Here is a 16,768-nt window from a genome sequence, read left to right on the forward strand (position 1 = left end):
GCAGAAGGAAATGAACCAGAGGACAGAGAAGAATTAATGATGTGAAGCAAGGACGGGAGGATAGCGGGGATAAGATTAATAAAGACGCGAGAGGGAATCGGATCACGGGAACAAGTGGAAGGCTTCGAATTTTGTTCCATAGCTAATATTTGCAGGGTAATAGGATTTGATACTCTTTTTGAATGTTAGTTTGTTGTACTAGATTTTTCTGCACTTGTCAACGGCTTCATTTGTTCAGTGGTAGCAGTAAGCTGAATATGTGAGTATGGATATGAGAAAGGTGATGGGGAAAGAGTGTTAAATGTTAAGAAAGGTGAGACTATGGTCATCCAGTGAAGGATTTGTAGTCAGAAAAGATATTTAAAGGAAAAGGAGACTGTATCACACGTTGTATAGCAAAAACAGGAGTGAGTGAAGTTAAATTCAGATACACTGAATGTCTCACTTGTTCTTTATTTCAGTGATTTTAACATTAAGATGTTATGTAGAATGGGTTTGTCTTAATTGTATGCTGTGAAATCAGACATGTGACCAAGGCCATGTTCAGGTGGGCACGCCTCCTTGGGGGCTGGGCATGTTGGTGGGCACGCCCTTGGGGGGGGGGGGGGGCGGCCGACCATGTTGTCTTCCTTTTTGGTTTCCAAAATATGGTCACCCTATATTTACTCAGGACCAAACTCTACTACAGTGCATTGGGATTTGCTCCCAAGTAAGTGGGGATAAGCCTGCAACTTTCATTGTATAATACAGAGTTATCAAAAGTGATAGGCCTCTCTTGGTGCACCATCTGAGTTATCCTTCTGGGTAACAATACGAAGGCTGCTGTGCCTTGTTGGGTCTCCTTAGGGAATGGATTTATGTGAAGGTAACAGGAGAGGAACACACAATATTCTAAAAATCGTAGCTGAATTTTACCTGTAGTGATCAGCTGCCATTCTTCTTCCTTGGATTTCTCTGTGGTTTGGGAGGCCCTTTTCTCACATTCTGTTGCAGGTTTTTCTGAGTACGATTCAAGTTCCTCTCCAGCCTCTCGTATTGACCGCCTCTTAGTCTGCCTGGGAAACTCCAGGTACGGCTTCTTCAAATTCCCCTGCATCATCTCCACAAGCTTGTGGAGAAGCTTGTCAACTTGGGTGTTCATTTCATTTCCTGTTGCTTTGTTGTTTAAAGAACAGTAATGGTCCTGACACCTCTTGACCAAATCCTGAAGGGAACGGTTGTCTGACTGCTTTATGTAGTTCTTCAGCTTTCCAGTGCCTAGGTCTTCCTTACGAGTGAATAAGACAGTCATGTACTTCATGGCCTCATGGCCAAAGATCTCCTCCACCCTCTTCACAGCCACGTTGTCCTCCTCGGTGAAACGACCTACCTGTGTCACAAACACCAGAGCGTGGGGGCCTGGCTCACACAGAGAGAAACACTTCTGGATCTCCTGGGAAACCCATGGTTCTTGAACATGGTTGTCGAAAATGGCTGGAGTGTCAATGACAATGACTTGCTTTCCCTTCCACGTCTCTTGACGTTCCTCTCTCTGGCAAGTCTGGGTCACTGGCTTTTGGGAAAGTTGAGACTCAAATGTCTTTTCCCCCAGAATAGTATTTCCTGTGGCACTTTTTCCTCCTCCAGTCCTCCCAACAAGGATGATCCGTAGCTCTTGATCCTCACGGTTGTGGCAGACATTTCTGGGTTCTGCTGGGAAGAAATCAAACACATGGGGCATTATTGGAATTCCACTGTACATTGTTTCCATACAACCTTCTAAAATGCAGCCTAGTAGGAATTTCTGCCCCCCCCCTTTCGATTGTGCCTTCCAGAAACTCATATAATGGTATATCCAACAGATGTAGGAGAATGATATGGTTTCTATTAATATTTGGGGGAGATTAGAGGCCCAGCAATGAAGAAACACCACCTACACATGGTTAGCATGTATTTTAAAAAATGTTGGACATAGAGAGTCTTTGGAAATCTGCATTTTCAAGATCTTGTGGATTTCTTTCTGCTGTATCTGGATGAACAACCATCCATCCCAGAATCCATGCTCAGGTCCAAGGCTATAGCAAAAGGGTGGGGGAACGACCTTGAGGTCGTTCATTTCCTTTGTAATTGGGAAATGAATCGATGCGTTTTCATTTACTGTGGCTTTTAGTCAGGCAGGTGTGCTGTGTCTCAGCTATTGGTTTGACTAAGAATAAAGGGACTGCACAGCCCACAACTCAAAGAGTGACACACTGACCATCTGACGCTACAGCTCTGTGAATAAAGTTGTGTTTAAAAATGTGTCTTTATTCATTTTTTAAAAAAGTAAGCAATAGAGAATGTCAAAAAAGGGTCAGTGGATGTGTTTTGCTCCTGAAGAGGGGCTCACTAATTAGGCCGCCTTGTGGCCCAGTACTGGGCAAAAGGAGGGATACAAATAATAATAATAATAATAATAATAATAATAATAATAATAATAACAACAACAACAACAACAACTGACTGAAAGAACTGGGCATGTTTAGCCTGGAGAAGAGAAGATTGAGGGGAGACATGATAGCACTCTTCAAATACTTGAAAGGCTGTAACACAGAGGAGGGCCAGGATCTCTTCTCGATCCTCCCAGAGTGCAGGACACGGAATAACGGGCTCAAGTTAAAGGAAGCCAGATTCCAGCTGGACATCAGGAAAAACTTCCTGACTGTTAGAGCAGTGCGACAATGGAATCAGTTACCTAGGGAGGTTGTGGGCTCTCCTACACTAGAAGCCTTCAAGAGGCAGCTGGACAACCATCTGTCAGGGATGCTTTAGGGTGGATTCCTGCATTGAGCAGGGGGTTGGACTGGATGGCCTTGTAGACCCCTTCCAACTCTGCTATTCTATGATTCTATAATAATAATAATAATAATAATAATAATAATAATAATAATTAATAATAATATAAATATAAATATAAATATAATATATTATATATTATATTATATATAAATATAATATATAATAAATATAAATATAAATATAATATAAAATAATAATAATTTGTTGTAAACCGCCCAGAGAGCTTCGGCTGTGGGGCAGTATATAAATGTAATAAAATAAATAAATAAATAAATAATAGGGAAAGAATCCCCACTGCTTGTAGGTCTGCTCTTGCAATGTGTGGTTTGGCTCTCTTGCTTCAACCATCTCAGCTGTCGTGCTCTGCAACTCCCTTCCTACAAGGTTCCTGCTGTGGTCTGGAAGGATTCCAGATTTTGATCTGGAGGGCTGGGCATGGGTAGGAGGTCCTGCCATTGGGCAACAGACTTAAAATTCTAGGCCCTTTTGAGTCTTTGATTCTCTGAACTGTGCTTATTTATTTTATTTATTTATTTATTACATTTTTATACCGCCCAATAGCCGAAGCTCTCTGGGCAGTTCACAAAAACTAAAACCACAATAAAACACCCAAGAGGTTAATGCTTGGATCTGTCACGGCCATCCTGATGCTTTCACTCAGCCAAGGAGTAAAACAGGAGCATCAACACATTTTCCACATTTCAGATCTCTTCATAGAATCATAGAATTCTATAGCAGAGTTGGAAGGGGCCTCTAAGGCCATCGAGTCCAACCCCCTGCTCAATGCAGGAATCCACCCTAAAGCATCCCTGACAGATGGTTGTCCAGGAGGCCTACAAGAGGCAGCTGGACAACCATCTAGTGTGGGAGGCCACAACCTCCCTCGGTAACTGATTCTATTGTCGTACTGCTCTGTCAGGAAGTTTTTCCTGATGTCCAACTGGAATCTGGCTTCCTTTAACTTGAGCCCATTATTCGGTGTCCTGCACTCTGGGAGGTGTGCCCCCCATCTTTCACTTTGAAAGATGGCAGGCACACAACACAAATTTTCCAGTTGCCATGTTTCATGTTTTGCACAGCCAAAGCAGATTCATGCGGTCTCCCTGCCCTTCTTGCTCATGGGTCAGGGATGATACAGCCTCCGCCTTAGACACATGATTGCTTTAAGAAGAGGATCAGGAGGAGGGGCTTACCTTTCCTTTTGCCGAAAGCCATTTTCTCTTTCAGTTTCTCCACGACCCAGAAAAAACTGCAAGACTGGATAAGAATTGGAAAATGAAGTTAGTCAGCTCCCATTTTAGGATGTGAATGGGGTGAGGCCATGGCTGGCTTAGTACTGGAACTAGAGAATATATCTAAGGCGTTTATAGTTGTGGTTGCCCTGTAAAATTTTATCTGTTATTGAGCCCTCAGGCTCAGTAATCCTACATCTGAGATCAGGGATCAAAGTAAGATGGAAATATATTTTTTCTCAACTGATGGTCATGCTCCTGATGGAAACAGAAATTACACTGGAGATTTTTCAGTCTTATCCACAGACCCTGTGATGGATTTGCAATTTCAACAATTGTTATTCAACAACAACAACAATAATGTTCTGTGCATTCCCAGAGATACTGCCAATTCCATGGCTACATTTATTATTAATATTAATATTTATTTATATAGCGCCATCAAGTTTTCATGGTGCTGTACAGAAATTGCTATAAAAGCAATTTCTGAGGTTAACAGTTGGAGATCATAGAATCATAGAATAGCAGAGTTGGAAGGGGCCTCTAAGGCCATCGAGTCCAACCCCCTGCTCAGTGCAGGAATCCACCTTCAAGCATCCCTGATGAATGGCTGTCCAGCTGCCTTTTGAAGGCTTCTAGGGTGGGAGAGCCCTAGTCCGTTCTCAGTTGAGCCATACTCCGTTCACTGTTCTGGATTGCGTCCAATAAACTATGCTAGCTGTCATTTTTCATTTCTTTAAGGAAGGGATGCAGAGCTGAAGCCTGTCAGCAATTCACATCCCTTCCTTGCCCCCAATCCCTGTTTGTGGACGGTGGGGTTAATTACAATACTTAATTGCAGATCTTGCTTGGAGGAGACAAGCACAGAAGTACACACTAAAGGCTCATCTACACCAAGCAGGATATTCCACTATGAAAGTGGTATGAAAGTGGTATATAAAAGGCAGGCGCCACACCACTGCTTTATAGAGGTATGGAAATACACTGGAAGATCTACACAACTGCTTTATAGTGGTACTGAAGTGCACTGACAACTGTTGGGGCCCATGGACACAGCTACACCAAGCAAGATATAACACTCTGAAAGTGGTATGAAAGTCGTTTAAGGTATGTGTCATGGGCCTCAACAGTTGTCAGTGCACTTCAATACCGCCATAAAGCACTAGTGTAGCTCCTGCCTTTTATATACCGCTTCCATACCACTTTCAAAGTGGAATATTCTGCTTGGTATACATGAGCCCTTGGAGGTTACCACAGCATAGACAACTGAAACCAGGTTATCACTGCCAAATCATTTTTTTCTTTTATAGCCTTCATGATGCTGATGACTTCATCGTTAGTTTCAGATCTGGTCATACTAAAACTCTTGTTTTTCTTAATATAGTCAGGGTGGGAACTACACTACTGCTTTAAAATGATTTATAACAGTAGTGACAACTGCCCAGAACACACTCCAAACACAGTTTTCAAATATCTTGCTTGGTGAAGATCTGGCCCAAGTTAGATTACTACAATGCCCTCTATGTGGGGCTGCCTTTGAAGACGGTTCAGAAACTGCAGCTTGTGCAAAATGCAGCAGCCAGATTGATAAAAGAAAGGCTGGAGCTGAAGGTAGGGAGGTGCTGCTTCAAGGGGAGAAATGCTGTTCCAACCAAGCTTTCTTTTCTTTCCTTTTTTATCTTCTTATCTAGTCTGGTTTGCTGTAAACTTGTATTTAGTATATTTTTAAATATTATTGTGATGTTGTTGATTAGTATATTGTTAAATATTGTTGTAGTTTTAATTTTTGTAAACTGCCCAGAAAGCTTCGGCTATTGAGCGGTATAAAAATGCAATAAATGAAATGAAATGATAACAGGAACCAGAAAGTTCGAACATATAAGACCAACTCTGGCCCACTTGCATTTGCAGCCTCTATGTTTCCAGGACCGATTCAGTGTGCTGTTCATAGAATCATAGAATCATAGAATAGGAGAGTTGGAAGGGGCCTACAAGGCGATCGAGTCCAACCCCCTGCTCAATGCAGGAATCCACCCTAAAGCATCCCTGACAGGTGGTTGTCCAGCTGCCTCTTGAAGGCCTCTAGTGTGGGAGAGCCCACCACCTCCCTAGGTCACTGATTCCATTGTCGCACTGCTCTAACAGTCAGGAAGTTTTTCCTGATGTCCAGCCGGAATCTGGCTTCCTGTAACTTGAGCCCGTTATTCCGTGTCCTGCATTCTGGGAGGATGGAGAAGAGATCCTGGCCCTCCTCTGTGTGACAACCTTTCAAGAATTTGAAGAGTGCTATCATGTCTCCCCTCAATCTTCTCTTCTCCAGGCTAAACATGCCCAGTTCTTTCAGTCTCTCCTCATAGGGCTTTGTTTCCAGACCCCTGATCATCCTGGTTGCCCTCCTCTGAACACGCTCCAGCTTGTCTGCGTCCTTCTTGAATTGTGGAGCCCAGAACTGGACGCAATACTCTAGAGGAGGCCAAACCAGGGCCGAATAGAGAGGAACCAGGACCTCACGTGATTTGGAAGCTATACTTTATTTATTTATTTATTTATTTAAGGATTTTTATGCCACCATTCAGCAAAAAAAGGCTCTCACGGCGGCTTACAAAAGTATTTCTTGACAGTCCCTGTCCACAGGCTTACAATCTAAAAGACATGACACAAAAGGAAAGGGGATTGGGTGGGAGGAGGGGGGGGGGAAGGAAAGCAAATTCAGGCACTACAATCTCAGTTGTAAAGTTCAGCAGTTACAGTTGACAGCAGGAGGGAGGGGGCTCTCAGCTGGAGCTGGACCCAGGCACGGTGGAGAGGTGCCTGGCTGCTGCTTCCTCCCTCACTGGTGGCCTCTGCAGAGGTTGTATGTTTGATACCATGTAGTATCCCTCAGGCATAGGGACCATACGGGTGAGCTTACCTGCTCAGCCTGCCACTTTCCCCTAGACTACCAGGCAATAACTTCAGAGTCTTTTCCTTGCTGGATTCCTTTATTACTGAAACCTCCTAGAACAGTGACACACCAAACTCCCTCAGCAAGGCCCACAACACCAACTGGAAGAAACATAACATTCATACTTCTATGAATGCAGCCCAAAATAGCATTTGCCTTTCTTGCAGCCATATCGCACTGTTGGCTCATATTCAGCTTGCGATCTTTTCTTAGAGAAGATCCCGTAAAAATGCGAGGGATGTTTTCCTCAATCTTCAGAAGCCATCACCCACCTGGGGAGATGTGCAGACCATGCTAAATGAACGTTTAAAAATGCATGGTGGAAACTCGAGCTAGGCCACAAGCTAGCCCAATTCCTCCATGTCCTGGACTGCTTTTTTTTAGTCAATTATGTGTACGAGGACAGGATTGGGCTGTGGGTGCTCCGCTCTGTCCACATGAAAGGTTGAAAGGGCAGGGAAAGTCGGGGAGGGGGGATGAAAGAGCCAGACTGGGGCACACGGAGACATGAACAGTTCAAACTGGCGACTAACAAGGGAGTACTGAGAAGGAAGAGTCCTGTGCTCTCCAAATCTTGCAGACTCTCTCCCTCTCTCTCTCTCTCTCTCTCTCTCTCTCTCTCTCTCACGCGCGCGCGCACACACACACACACACACACACACACACACACACAATGACAGAGCCCCTGTTCTACAAGAAGAAGCTCCCAGGTTCAATCCCTGGCATTTCCAGGTAGAGTTAGAAAACCCTTGTCGGAGAACGCCTGCCTGAAACTCTGGAGCGTCGGCGCTGCTCGTCAGTGTCGGAAACGCTGGGCTAGGCGGACCAAGGGTCTGACTCAGGACAAGGCAGGCAGCCTCCTGTCCTCTAGCTAGGCTGTGGCTCTCCTTTCCAGCAGGAGCAAAGCTTTGGGGACAGGCAAAAGAGAAACACAAAATCAGAACACTGCTTTACCTGAAACTTCCTTCTCGGTGCCTTGCTTTTCTGCCTGGAGAGTCTGAGAGCGGTGCTGCCTGTTTGGGGAACTGCTTTCGTACAGGAACATCTTCGCCCTTTTTATAAGCTCGTGCTGCCAGCAGAAATGCAAAAGAGAAACAGATGTTGATCATTAATCAACACCCAACAGGCAAAGAAGGATTCATCTTATTCTGGGAAATGCACCCACTGAAAGTGAAAGTAGCCCCTCCAAGCACCCTATAAAGGCTCAGAGGTTTCCACAGAGAGACCAGTTTGCAGAACAGGCAGCGCTGCGCCCAGAGGCATCGTGAGGCTCTCTGCTGAGAAGCAAGTTACCCAAGATCTTTCAGAAGGATAACGTAAGTGTGTGTGTGTGTGTGTGTGTGTGTGTGTGTGTGTGTGTGTGTGTGAGAGAGAGAGAGAGAGAGAGAGAGAGAGAGAGAGAGAGAGAGAGAGAGAGAGAGAGAGAGTTCTTTGTCACTGGGGATTTTGTTTGCTCCAGAGAAGAAGGGTAATGACATTGTTACAGAGATGTCTTTTGTGGACTGCTCTCTGTTAATATGAGAGTATGGAAGCCTTTGGATTAAACAGAATTGCACCTTTCTGCTTAATTTCCTCATATTTGGGAGATATTTGGGTTCAGACTGGCATTCTGGTCATCTCCTCTGAGCGAGAAGTTCTCTTTCCATGGTTGTAAGACAACCATGGGAAGAGCTGTTGCCCCCTTTAAGCCATCTAAGCTAGCGGCCATCAAAAACTCTCATGTTGCTGTAAAGGATGTCTGTACATACTCAAAGAAACTCTATGTAGATAAATCTGAAGAGGCCACCAGTGAGGGAGGAAGCAGCAGCCAGGCACCTCTCCATCGTGCCTGGGTCCAGCTCCAGCTGAAAGCCACCTCCCTCCTGCTGCCAACTGTCAACTGTAACTGCTGAACTTTGCAACTAAGGCCACAGCTAGACCTAAGGTGTATCCTGGGATCCTCCAGGGTTCGCCCCTGCCTGAGCACTGGATCCCCTGTGTGCCACCTAGATGAACAGGTTTGACCCCTGGACGATCCAGGGATAAACCTTAGGTCTAGCTATGGCCTAAGTTTGTAGTGCCTGAATTTGCTTTGCTTTTCCCCCTCCTCCTCCCTCCCAATCCCCTTTCCTTTTGTGTCATGTCTCTTAGATTGTAAGCCTGTGGGCAGGGACTGTCAAGAAATACTTTTGTAAGCCGCTGTGAGAGCCTTTTTTGGCTGAATGGCAGCATAAAAATCCTTAAATAAATAAATAAATAATATATCTATGCCCTGAACCTTGGCATTACCAGCTAGTTCCCAGACCAATCCCTGAAAAGACAGTGCTCTAATTAAGCCCTGCATGCTGAAAAGGTCTGTTTAAACTTACTAGCTTTATATAGCTGTGGTGGTGGTTATTTCAGTGTTTAAATATTGTTGGGCCAATGGGTCCCACCCCCACCCTGTGGTAAGATTCCATGTCTTTGATTTGAATCTCTAAGCAGGGTATTGAGCAGCTATCATAATCATTGCTAGCTAAAGTTTTGCAGTACTATTCAAACACCAGTTCTTGTCTTCATCTATTCCACAGTGCTGCCACACAAATTTCCCCATATAACTGATTTTATGTTAAAATTACTCACTAGGTGATAGGGTGTGTGTGTGTGTGTGTGTGTGTGTTTCTGCTTTTAAAACTCCTCTGCTCCCACTCTGACCATTGGCTAGAGCAGGGTCCCTCCCTCCCTTTCCCCCCACCAAGATTTCATGATGAAAGCATTCAGGAAACGGTTTGTATAAAAGGCAGAAGGAGCCCAAGAATTTGCCACCTTAGAATGGAAAAGGAGTCAGGTTAAATCATAGAATAGCAGAGTTGGAAGGGACCTACAAGGCCATCGAGTCCAACCCCCTGCTCATGTGAACTGGCCGCGTTGTAGAGATGTGATCCCGGGAAGACTCACAAACAATGGCTTGCATGCGCTACCATTTCCCTAATGGTGCTATATAAATAAATAAATGAATAAATAATAACAATTAAAACAGTTAAAACAATGTGCCATCTTAGTGAATTCAGCCATTAAAAGCTTTGTTAAAAAGCCATGTTTTTACTTGGCGCCGGAATAAAATCAGCGTTGGCGCCAGTCAGGCCCCCAAGGGGAGGGCATTCCACATTATCATGCATGCTTTCATTTATGTATGTATTTTAGAGCATTTCTATATGGCCCTTTAGCCAAAAAAGGCTCACGAGGTGGCTTCCAAAGATATTGTTTACCTGATTCTCTGATTTGTTTGTTTTGTTTTAAATCTAGAAATCCTAAATATCAGTTTTGGACTCATCCTAGTTGTGAGAATATGGCTGAAAGCAGCAAAGGTAAGGCCTTCAGGAAGCTGATTGAATTGTGGCAAATCAAATTATTTTTTTATTGTATAGCAAAAATAAAACTGTACATTGTTGTATATTAGATACACCTCCCCAAGATGACCTCGCTGGAATTAGGCTTTTACAAAGCCTCCCTTTGTGCTAATCAAGACTTTTAAAGAGCCTAAATGGAGGGGGGCAAAGAGAGAGAAATCCCTTATGTGCAATCTCTCCAGAGATCAGAGATATGGGACTTTCAACCAGAAAAAAACAAAAACAAAACCTCTTTTCTTCAACCAGCTGCTGATTGGAGAGAAACATAGAATCATAGAATAGCAGAGTTGGAAGGGGCCTACAAGGCCATCGAGTCCAACCCCCTGCTCAATACAGGAATCCACCCTAAAGCATCCCTGACAGATGGTTGTCCAGCTGCCTCTTGAAGGCCTCTAGGGTGGGAGAGCCCACAACCTCACCAGGCAACTGATTCCATTGTCGCACTGCTCTAACAGTCAGGAAGTTTTTCCTGATGTCCAGCTGGACTCTGGCTTCCTTTAACTTGAGCCTGTTATTCCAGGTCCTGCACTCTGGGAGGATTGGGAAGAGATCCTGGCCCTCCTCTGTGTGACAACCTTTTAAGTATTTGAAGAGTGTTATCCTGTCTCCCCTCAATCTTCCCCTCCAGGCTAAATATGCCCAGTTCTTTCAGTCTCTCCTCATAGGGCTTTGTTTCCAGGCCGCTGATCATCCTGGTTGCCCTCCTCTGAACACGCTCCAGCTTGTCTGCGTCCTTCTTGAATTGTGGAGCCCAGAAGTGGACGCAATACTCTAGATGAGGCCTAACCAGGGCCGAATAGAGAGGAACCAGGACCTCACGCGATTTGGAAGCTATACTTCTATTAATGCAGCCCCAAATAGCATTTGCCTTTCTTACAGCCATATCGCACTGTTGGTGTAGAGGGGGGCAGAGCCTTTCAAGATGGGTGGAGACCAGGGGAGCTAGGAGCAGGGCTGTGCACGCCCCCCCAACTCACCTCGGAAGCCATTTCAGAGTTTCCGAAACAGCCCCAATTCGACTCAAGGCACTTCAGGGGTGCATGCCTTGCTTCAGCACCAAAGCAACTCAGCCTTGAAGGTCCCTGCATGGTGGTCAGATGGCTGACACCCAGGAAAGCCGGGCAAGAGGCCAACCAGGAATCCATGGGACTCCTGACTTCCAATTCCCCATTGGTAGCTCCCTTGCCCCCTCCCCCTTTGCAGGCCCCTCGCCCATCTTCACAGACCCTCTTTCCCAACCCAGGGCTGCCACCACTGGGACTTACCTATAAATCGCATCTTCCTCCCAGAGAGCCGTGATTTAAGTCGTGATTTAAAATTAAGATCATGATGGCTCTCTGTTTTTTCTATATCTATAGCCTTAAACTACAGCAACCATAAAGAGGAATGGCCCTTTATGGCCACCGTAGTTTGCGTCCATAGGTATAGCAAAAAAGAGAGCTGCCGTGACCATAGCTTTAAATTGTGGCTCAGCTCTCTGGGAGGAGGACATGATTTACAAATAAGTCGTGGCAGTGGTGGGAGGTGACTGGGGAGGCTGGGGAGAGAGAGGGAGAGGAGTCTGGTGAGTCCAATTAGTCCAATGGACTCAACTGAACTCACAGCTGGTCTTGCGCCCAGGTGGGCGGGTGAGGGGGAGCAGCCCAGCACTGCTCTGAATTGGCCCAAGGCTCCGAATTGGCCTGGGGCTTTGGTACCAATCTGCATTGGTCTTGGGGCATCTCAGGCCAACCCGGTACCAATTTGCCTTAGATTTGGGAACTCAGCCCAAGACAATGCACAGCCCCAGCTAGAAGTTCTCCATCTCTGCTATGGTGGTGCTGGGTGGGGTGGGGAGCCTTGAATATCGCTGACCTACCAAGGGGTGTAATGAGCCTCTGAGCCACAGCTGCTAAACGATGAATACCTCTCATGCCCCATCATGCTCAGAGACGGAGGAGGATGAGCTTAGCAAATCAGGGGCTGCTACACCACTGGCTGAGGGCTCCAGATAGTGAACTTGAGGTTGTCATGAGCCTGCTGAAGCCAAGCCAAGATCATCACGGAAACCTTCCCTGAGCTCTGATGAGTCAGTAGCCACCACTCCAACATGCCGGCCCAACAGCACTGGGGCGGGGGCTGTTTCCAGGAGAGAGGCTGCAGGAAGGGGAGAAGCACTAGAGGTTTTGGGGTCTTGAATGTTCACCTCAGTCTGGGGGGAGGTTTGGAGCAGTAGAGTGGTGGAGGCCTCAGTCCCACATTCCTCAGAGCAGAGCTGCTCACCGGGAGCTTTCCTTGCTAGTGCAGCAAGTGGCCTGCCTTGCCACCTGGGCACCTTATTGGTTCATGCTGACAGGTCAGAACAATGTTCACCTCATCTGGCTGCTTCGTACATTCTCTGACTTTTTTTTTTAATAGGATCTGAACAGAGGATCGTGCTTGTCGGTAAAACTGGAGCTGGAAAAAGTGCCACAGCAAACACCATTCTGGGGGATAAGAAATTTGAGTCTTTTGCATCACCCGCCTCAGTGACAAAGAACTGTCAAAAAGGGGATACTGAAATAGGTGGCAGGAGAATTACGGTTGTTGATACGCCTGGGTTTTTTGACACAAGTGTTTCAGAAGAGAAGACCAGTGAAGAAGTTAAAACATGTGTGAAGCACCTCTACCCGGGACCACACGCCATTATACAAGTCATTCAGCTGGGTCGTTTCAGCCAAGAGGAGAAGGACGTTGCTCGGATTATCCAACAGATCTTCAGCCTTAAAGCAAAGGACTACATGATCATTTTGTTCACCCGCAAAGAAGACCTGGAAGGCAGACCCCTCAGACAGTTCTTAAGGGAGGGCGACAAAGAGCTCCTGAGCCACATTGCCCAGTGTGGTGACCGGTGCCTCACTTTCAACAACAAGGCTAAAGGTCTGGAAAGGGACGAGCAGGTTGCAGAGTGGCTTTCTATGATCGATGACCTGATGGAAAGGAACAGGGAGGCCCCACATTATACGGAAGAAATGCTAGATAAGGACCAGAAACAAATAGGGGTCAATGACATTTCAGAGATGCTCAAAGAAATGGAAGCGAAGCACAAAACAGAAATGCTCAAGCAGAAGAAAGAAATGATGGAGTGGTTTGAGAAGAGGAAACCTCAAGATTCCGGACCGTGCAAAATACTCTAAGAGATATAGCAAAGACTATATGGTGCAACCCTCATTCAGAATGCTCCCTCCTCCTCATGGCTGCAAAGCATTAAAAAAAAAGCTAAGATGCATTCACATGTATTTGGTGTCATATCGAACTGGGCCTTCTGTCTGCCCACCCCCCACCAACACACACACACTGTTCCCTGTGGCTCCCTGGCCCACAACACTCCAGCTCCAAGTTCTTGGTTTGTCCATTCTGGAACCTTCTGTCCCTCAGGCCTGTGTAAAATTTCCCTCCCATCCAAACAACTACCCTGCCTGTTGGCTGGTCAGCATGTTAAATAACATCGCTAACCAATGATTAAAGGAGCTCTGACAAACTGCAAATGTCTAATTCGGTCCTGAGATATGTAGCTCATCTTGTTGAGGGCTTTGGGAAGACCTGTAAGATACGGTGACCCTATGAAAAGGAGGACAGGGCTCCTGTATCTTTAACAGTGGTATTGAAAACGGAATTTCTGCAGGTGTCATTTGTATATATGGGGAACCTGGTGAAATTCCCTCTTCATCACAAAGCTGCAGGAGCCCTGCCCTCTTTTAAATCTGCTCACTCTAGTATAGCTCCTGCACCTTTAACTGTTGTGATGAAGAGGGAATTTCACCAGGTTCCCCATATATACAAATGACACCTGCCGAAATTCCCTTTTCTATGCAACTGTTGAAGATACAGGAGCCCAGTCCTCCTTTCCATATGGTCACCCTATGTAAGACAACCCCAGACTTATATTTCAGAGGACTCTATACTTTTATTCCACACCTAATATTCTCATGCAAGAAAACCCCAGACGTTTGATTTCATAATGTTTGATCTTTGGGCCTTAACAGCCACCTCTGAACTGAAGGCTGTAAAAGCTGGTTGAGAATTTGCATAGGAAGATGAACCGCAAGGTCTGAACTTGCTTTCTGTAAGGTCACAGCCAGCAATGCCTTGGTTAATCCTAAGGAGCAGTAAAGAAGAGTCTTGGCACATGCTCAGACATCAGTTTGGAGAAAAAGCCTTTGTTGACTACTTACCTGTGGTGATAAGGGCTACTGAACATCTGTATTTGATGCTTTTTGATTCAGGGAGCCATCATGGTTGACGTGTGTTCTGTCTAGTTACATGTTCATATATAAACAGGATTCATATTATGGTAGGGTGACCCTATGAAAAGGAGGACAGGGCTCCTGTATCTTTAACAGTTGCATAGAAAAGGGAATTTCAGCAGATATCATTTGCATATATGGAGAACCTGGTGAAAATTCCTCTTCATCATACCAGTTAAAGCTGCAGGTACCCTGCCCTCTTTTAAATCTGATCACTCTAGTATAGCTCCTGCACCTTTAACTGTGGTGATGAAGAAGGAATTTCACCGGGTTCTCCATATATACAAATGACACCTGCTGAAATTCCCTTTTCTATGCAACTGTTAAAGATACAGGAGCCCAGTCCTCCTTTTCATATGGTCACCCTATATTATGGATAATATTGTATTTTTAAGGTTTTTAATCTTTGTAAACTGCCTACAGAGCTTTAGCTATTTGTGGTATAGAAATGTAATAAATGAAATGAAATGAAATGAAACAAAATGAAAATAAAACTTTAGGATTGATTTAACACTTTTAGAACTGACTCGTATAAAGTTAAGAACTTCTTAAGTTCTGGCATCTTATTCATTTGCCTCTTAAAACTTTCGTTTTGGGACTTTGGTTTTTCCTCTTTAATTTCTGTACTTAACTATTTAGGTGCCAGTAGGGTCATCCCTTCACATTCCCAGAGAAACTTAGTAATGCTACAGGGTCGTTTTTCACGTTCAGGTCACACGCAGTAGGAAGTCAAGTGCAAGTTATTTAGCAAGTCTCAGTTTAGCTTTTGAAATGTAAGTAGAGTGCAGGAGAGTGTTGTGAGCTATTGCAAGATTCATAGCCCTGGTTTTGTCAACTGCTTTCCTTTGAGATAATCTGTCATTCATGTCACATTTCTTTTCACTGCTGATTTTCTAGTCCCAGATAAGCTAGCAACCACCATGCTAACTATACATTTTCTTCAGTTTTCTTAAATAAAGCCTTAAATGCATTTCAGTTTAATTCTGAGTCTGTGGTGATATTTGTCTACTTGGACTAGGCTTGGTTATTGAAAATAGTCTCTCGAATCAATTGGTCTGTGTTCTGAAGCGAAAAAGGGCCAAATTAAGAACTTTGACCTGTTAGAATACTCCATGACATCAACTCGGAGGTGTTCTTACATGAGAAACAGGCTGTTGTTAGCCAGGTTTTAGCCTACTAGGCATTTATTTATTTTTTACATTTTTATACCGCCCAATAGCTGAAGCTCTCTGGGCGGTTCACAAAAATTAAAACCACAATAAAACAACCAACAGGTTAAAAGCACAAATACAAAATACAGTATAAAAAGCACAACCAGGATAAAACCACGCAGCAAAATTGATATAAGATTAAAATACAGAGTTAGAACAGTAAAATTTAAATTTAAGTTAACATTAAGTGTTAAAATTCTGAGAGTATAAAAAGGTCTTCAGCTGGCGACGAAAGGAGTACAGTGTAGGAGCCAGGCGGACCTCTCTGGGGAGCTCATTCCACAACCGGGGTGCCACAGCGGAAAAAGCCCTCCTCCTAGTAGCCACCTGCCTCACCTCCTTTGGCAGGGGCTCACGGAGCAGGACCCCTGTAGATGACCTTAAGGTCCGGGCAGGTACATATGGGAGGAGGCGTTCCTTCAAAAAACCTGGCCCCAAACCGTTTAGGGCTTTGGCATGTGAAATTGCATCTGGTTATCCTATCCATGAGACATAGACAAATTCTAATACTGCACAGAAATAATGTGCACATCGTGCTGCATATCAGTGAGGCACAGCACTGCTTGAAATGTCCCAGTCATCTAGGCTATGAGATGATACAATCAGCTAGCTGAATTGCGGACCCAAGACGGGGTTGCTGTGAATGTTATCTGCTCTGAGTGTTCCTGTGGCTCCCTTGCTGCAGTTATTGACATCCCGAGACACAAGGGCTTGTCTAGATGGGTGCTTTACCCCGGGATAGCTCTGGCGTGGCGACAGGTGATCTACATGATGCAGCTGCCGCTCTGAAGCCCAAAGCTTCGTGCTAAAAAGGGCAGGTACTTACCTCAACTTTTTTAGCTTGGAGCCAGGCTCCACGCCTCTGCGGAGCCGTTTTAAGATTTTTTTTTTCTTTTAAAGTGGCCGGTCAGGGAGCCCTGGGTTTCACACA

General features: G+C 45.0%; 3 protein-coding genes across 5 annotated transcripts in view; 1 reads left to right on the forward strand and 2 right to left on the reverse strand.

Annotated features, from left to right (window-relative positions):
* The window catches only part of LOC134395639 (GTPase IMAP family member 8-like), a 30,485-nt gene extending 22,470 nt beyond the window's left edge, over positions 1-8,015 (reverse strand). For 2 of the 3 annotated variants that reach the window (XM_063121818.1, XM_063121801.1), the window contains exons 1-3: positions 7,948-8,015; positions 4,011-4,074; positions 916-1,692 (exon numbers count right to left, since the gene is read on the reverse strand). In XM_063121818.1, the coding sequence (XP_062977888.1) occupies positions 916-1,692; positions 4,011-4,032 (799 nt within the window). In that variant the 5' untranslated portion in view covers positions 4,033-4,074; positions 7,948-8,015. The remainder of the gene's footprint in view (positions 1-915; positions 1,693-4,010; positions 4,075-7,947) is intronic. The other variant, XM_063121810.1, reaches the window with a different exon arrangement.
* The window catches only part of LOC134395683 (GTPase IMAP family member 5-like), a 195,036-nt gene that overhangs the window by 54,708 nt on the left and 123,560 nt on the right, over positions 1-16,768 (reverse strand). The gene's annotated exons all lie outside the window — the stretch shown is intronic.
* LOC134395739 (GTPase IMAP family member 7-like) lies at positions 8,213-15,607 on the forward strand. Its single transcript, XM_063121905.1, has 3 exons — positions 8,213-8,309; positions 10,258-10,319; positions 12,759-15,607. Exons 2-3 carry the CDS (start codon positions 10,301-10,303, stop codon positions 13,514-13,516), a joined length of 777 nt encoding a protein of 258 aa, XP_062977975.1. The 5' UTR covers positions 8,213-8,309; positions 10,258-10,300; the 3' UTR covers positions 13,517-15,607.

The sequence above is a fragment of the Elgaria multicarinata genome, chromosome 1, assembly GCF_023053635.1.
Source record: "Elgaria multicarinata webbii isolate HBS135686 ecotype San Diego chromosome 1, rElgMul1.1.pri, whole genome shotgun sequence".
NCBI classification, from domain to species: domain Eukaryota; kingdom Metazoa; phylum Chordata; class Lepidosauria; order Squamata; family Anguidae; genus Elgaria; species Elgaria multicarinata.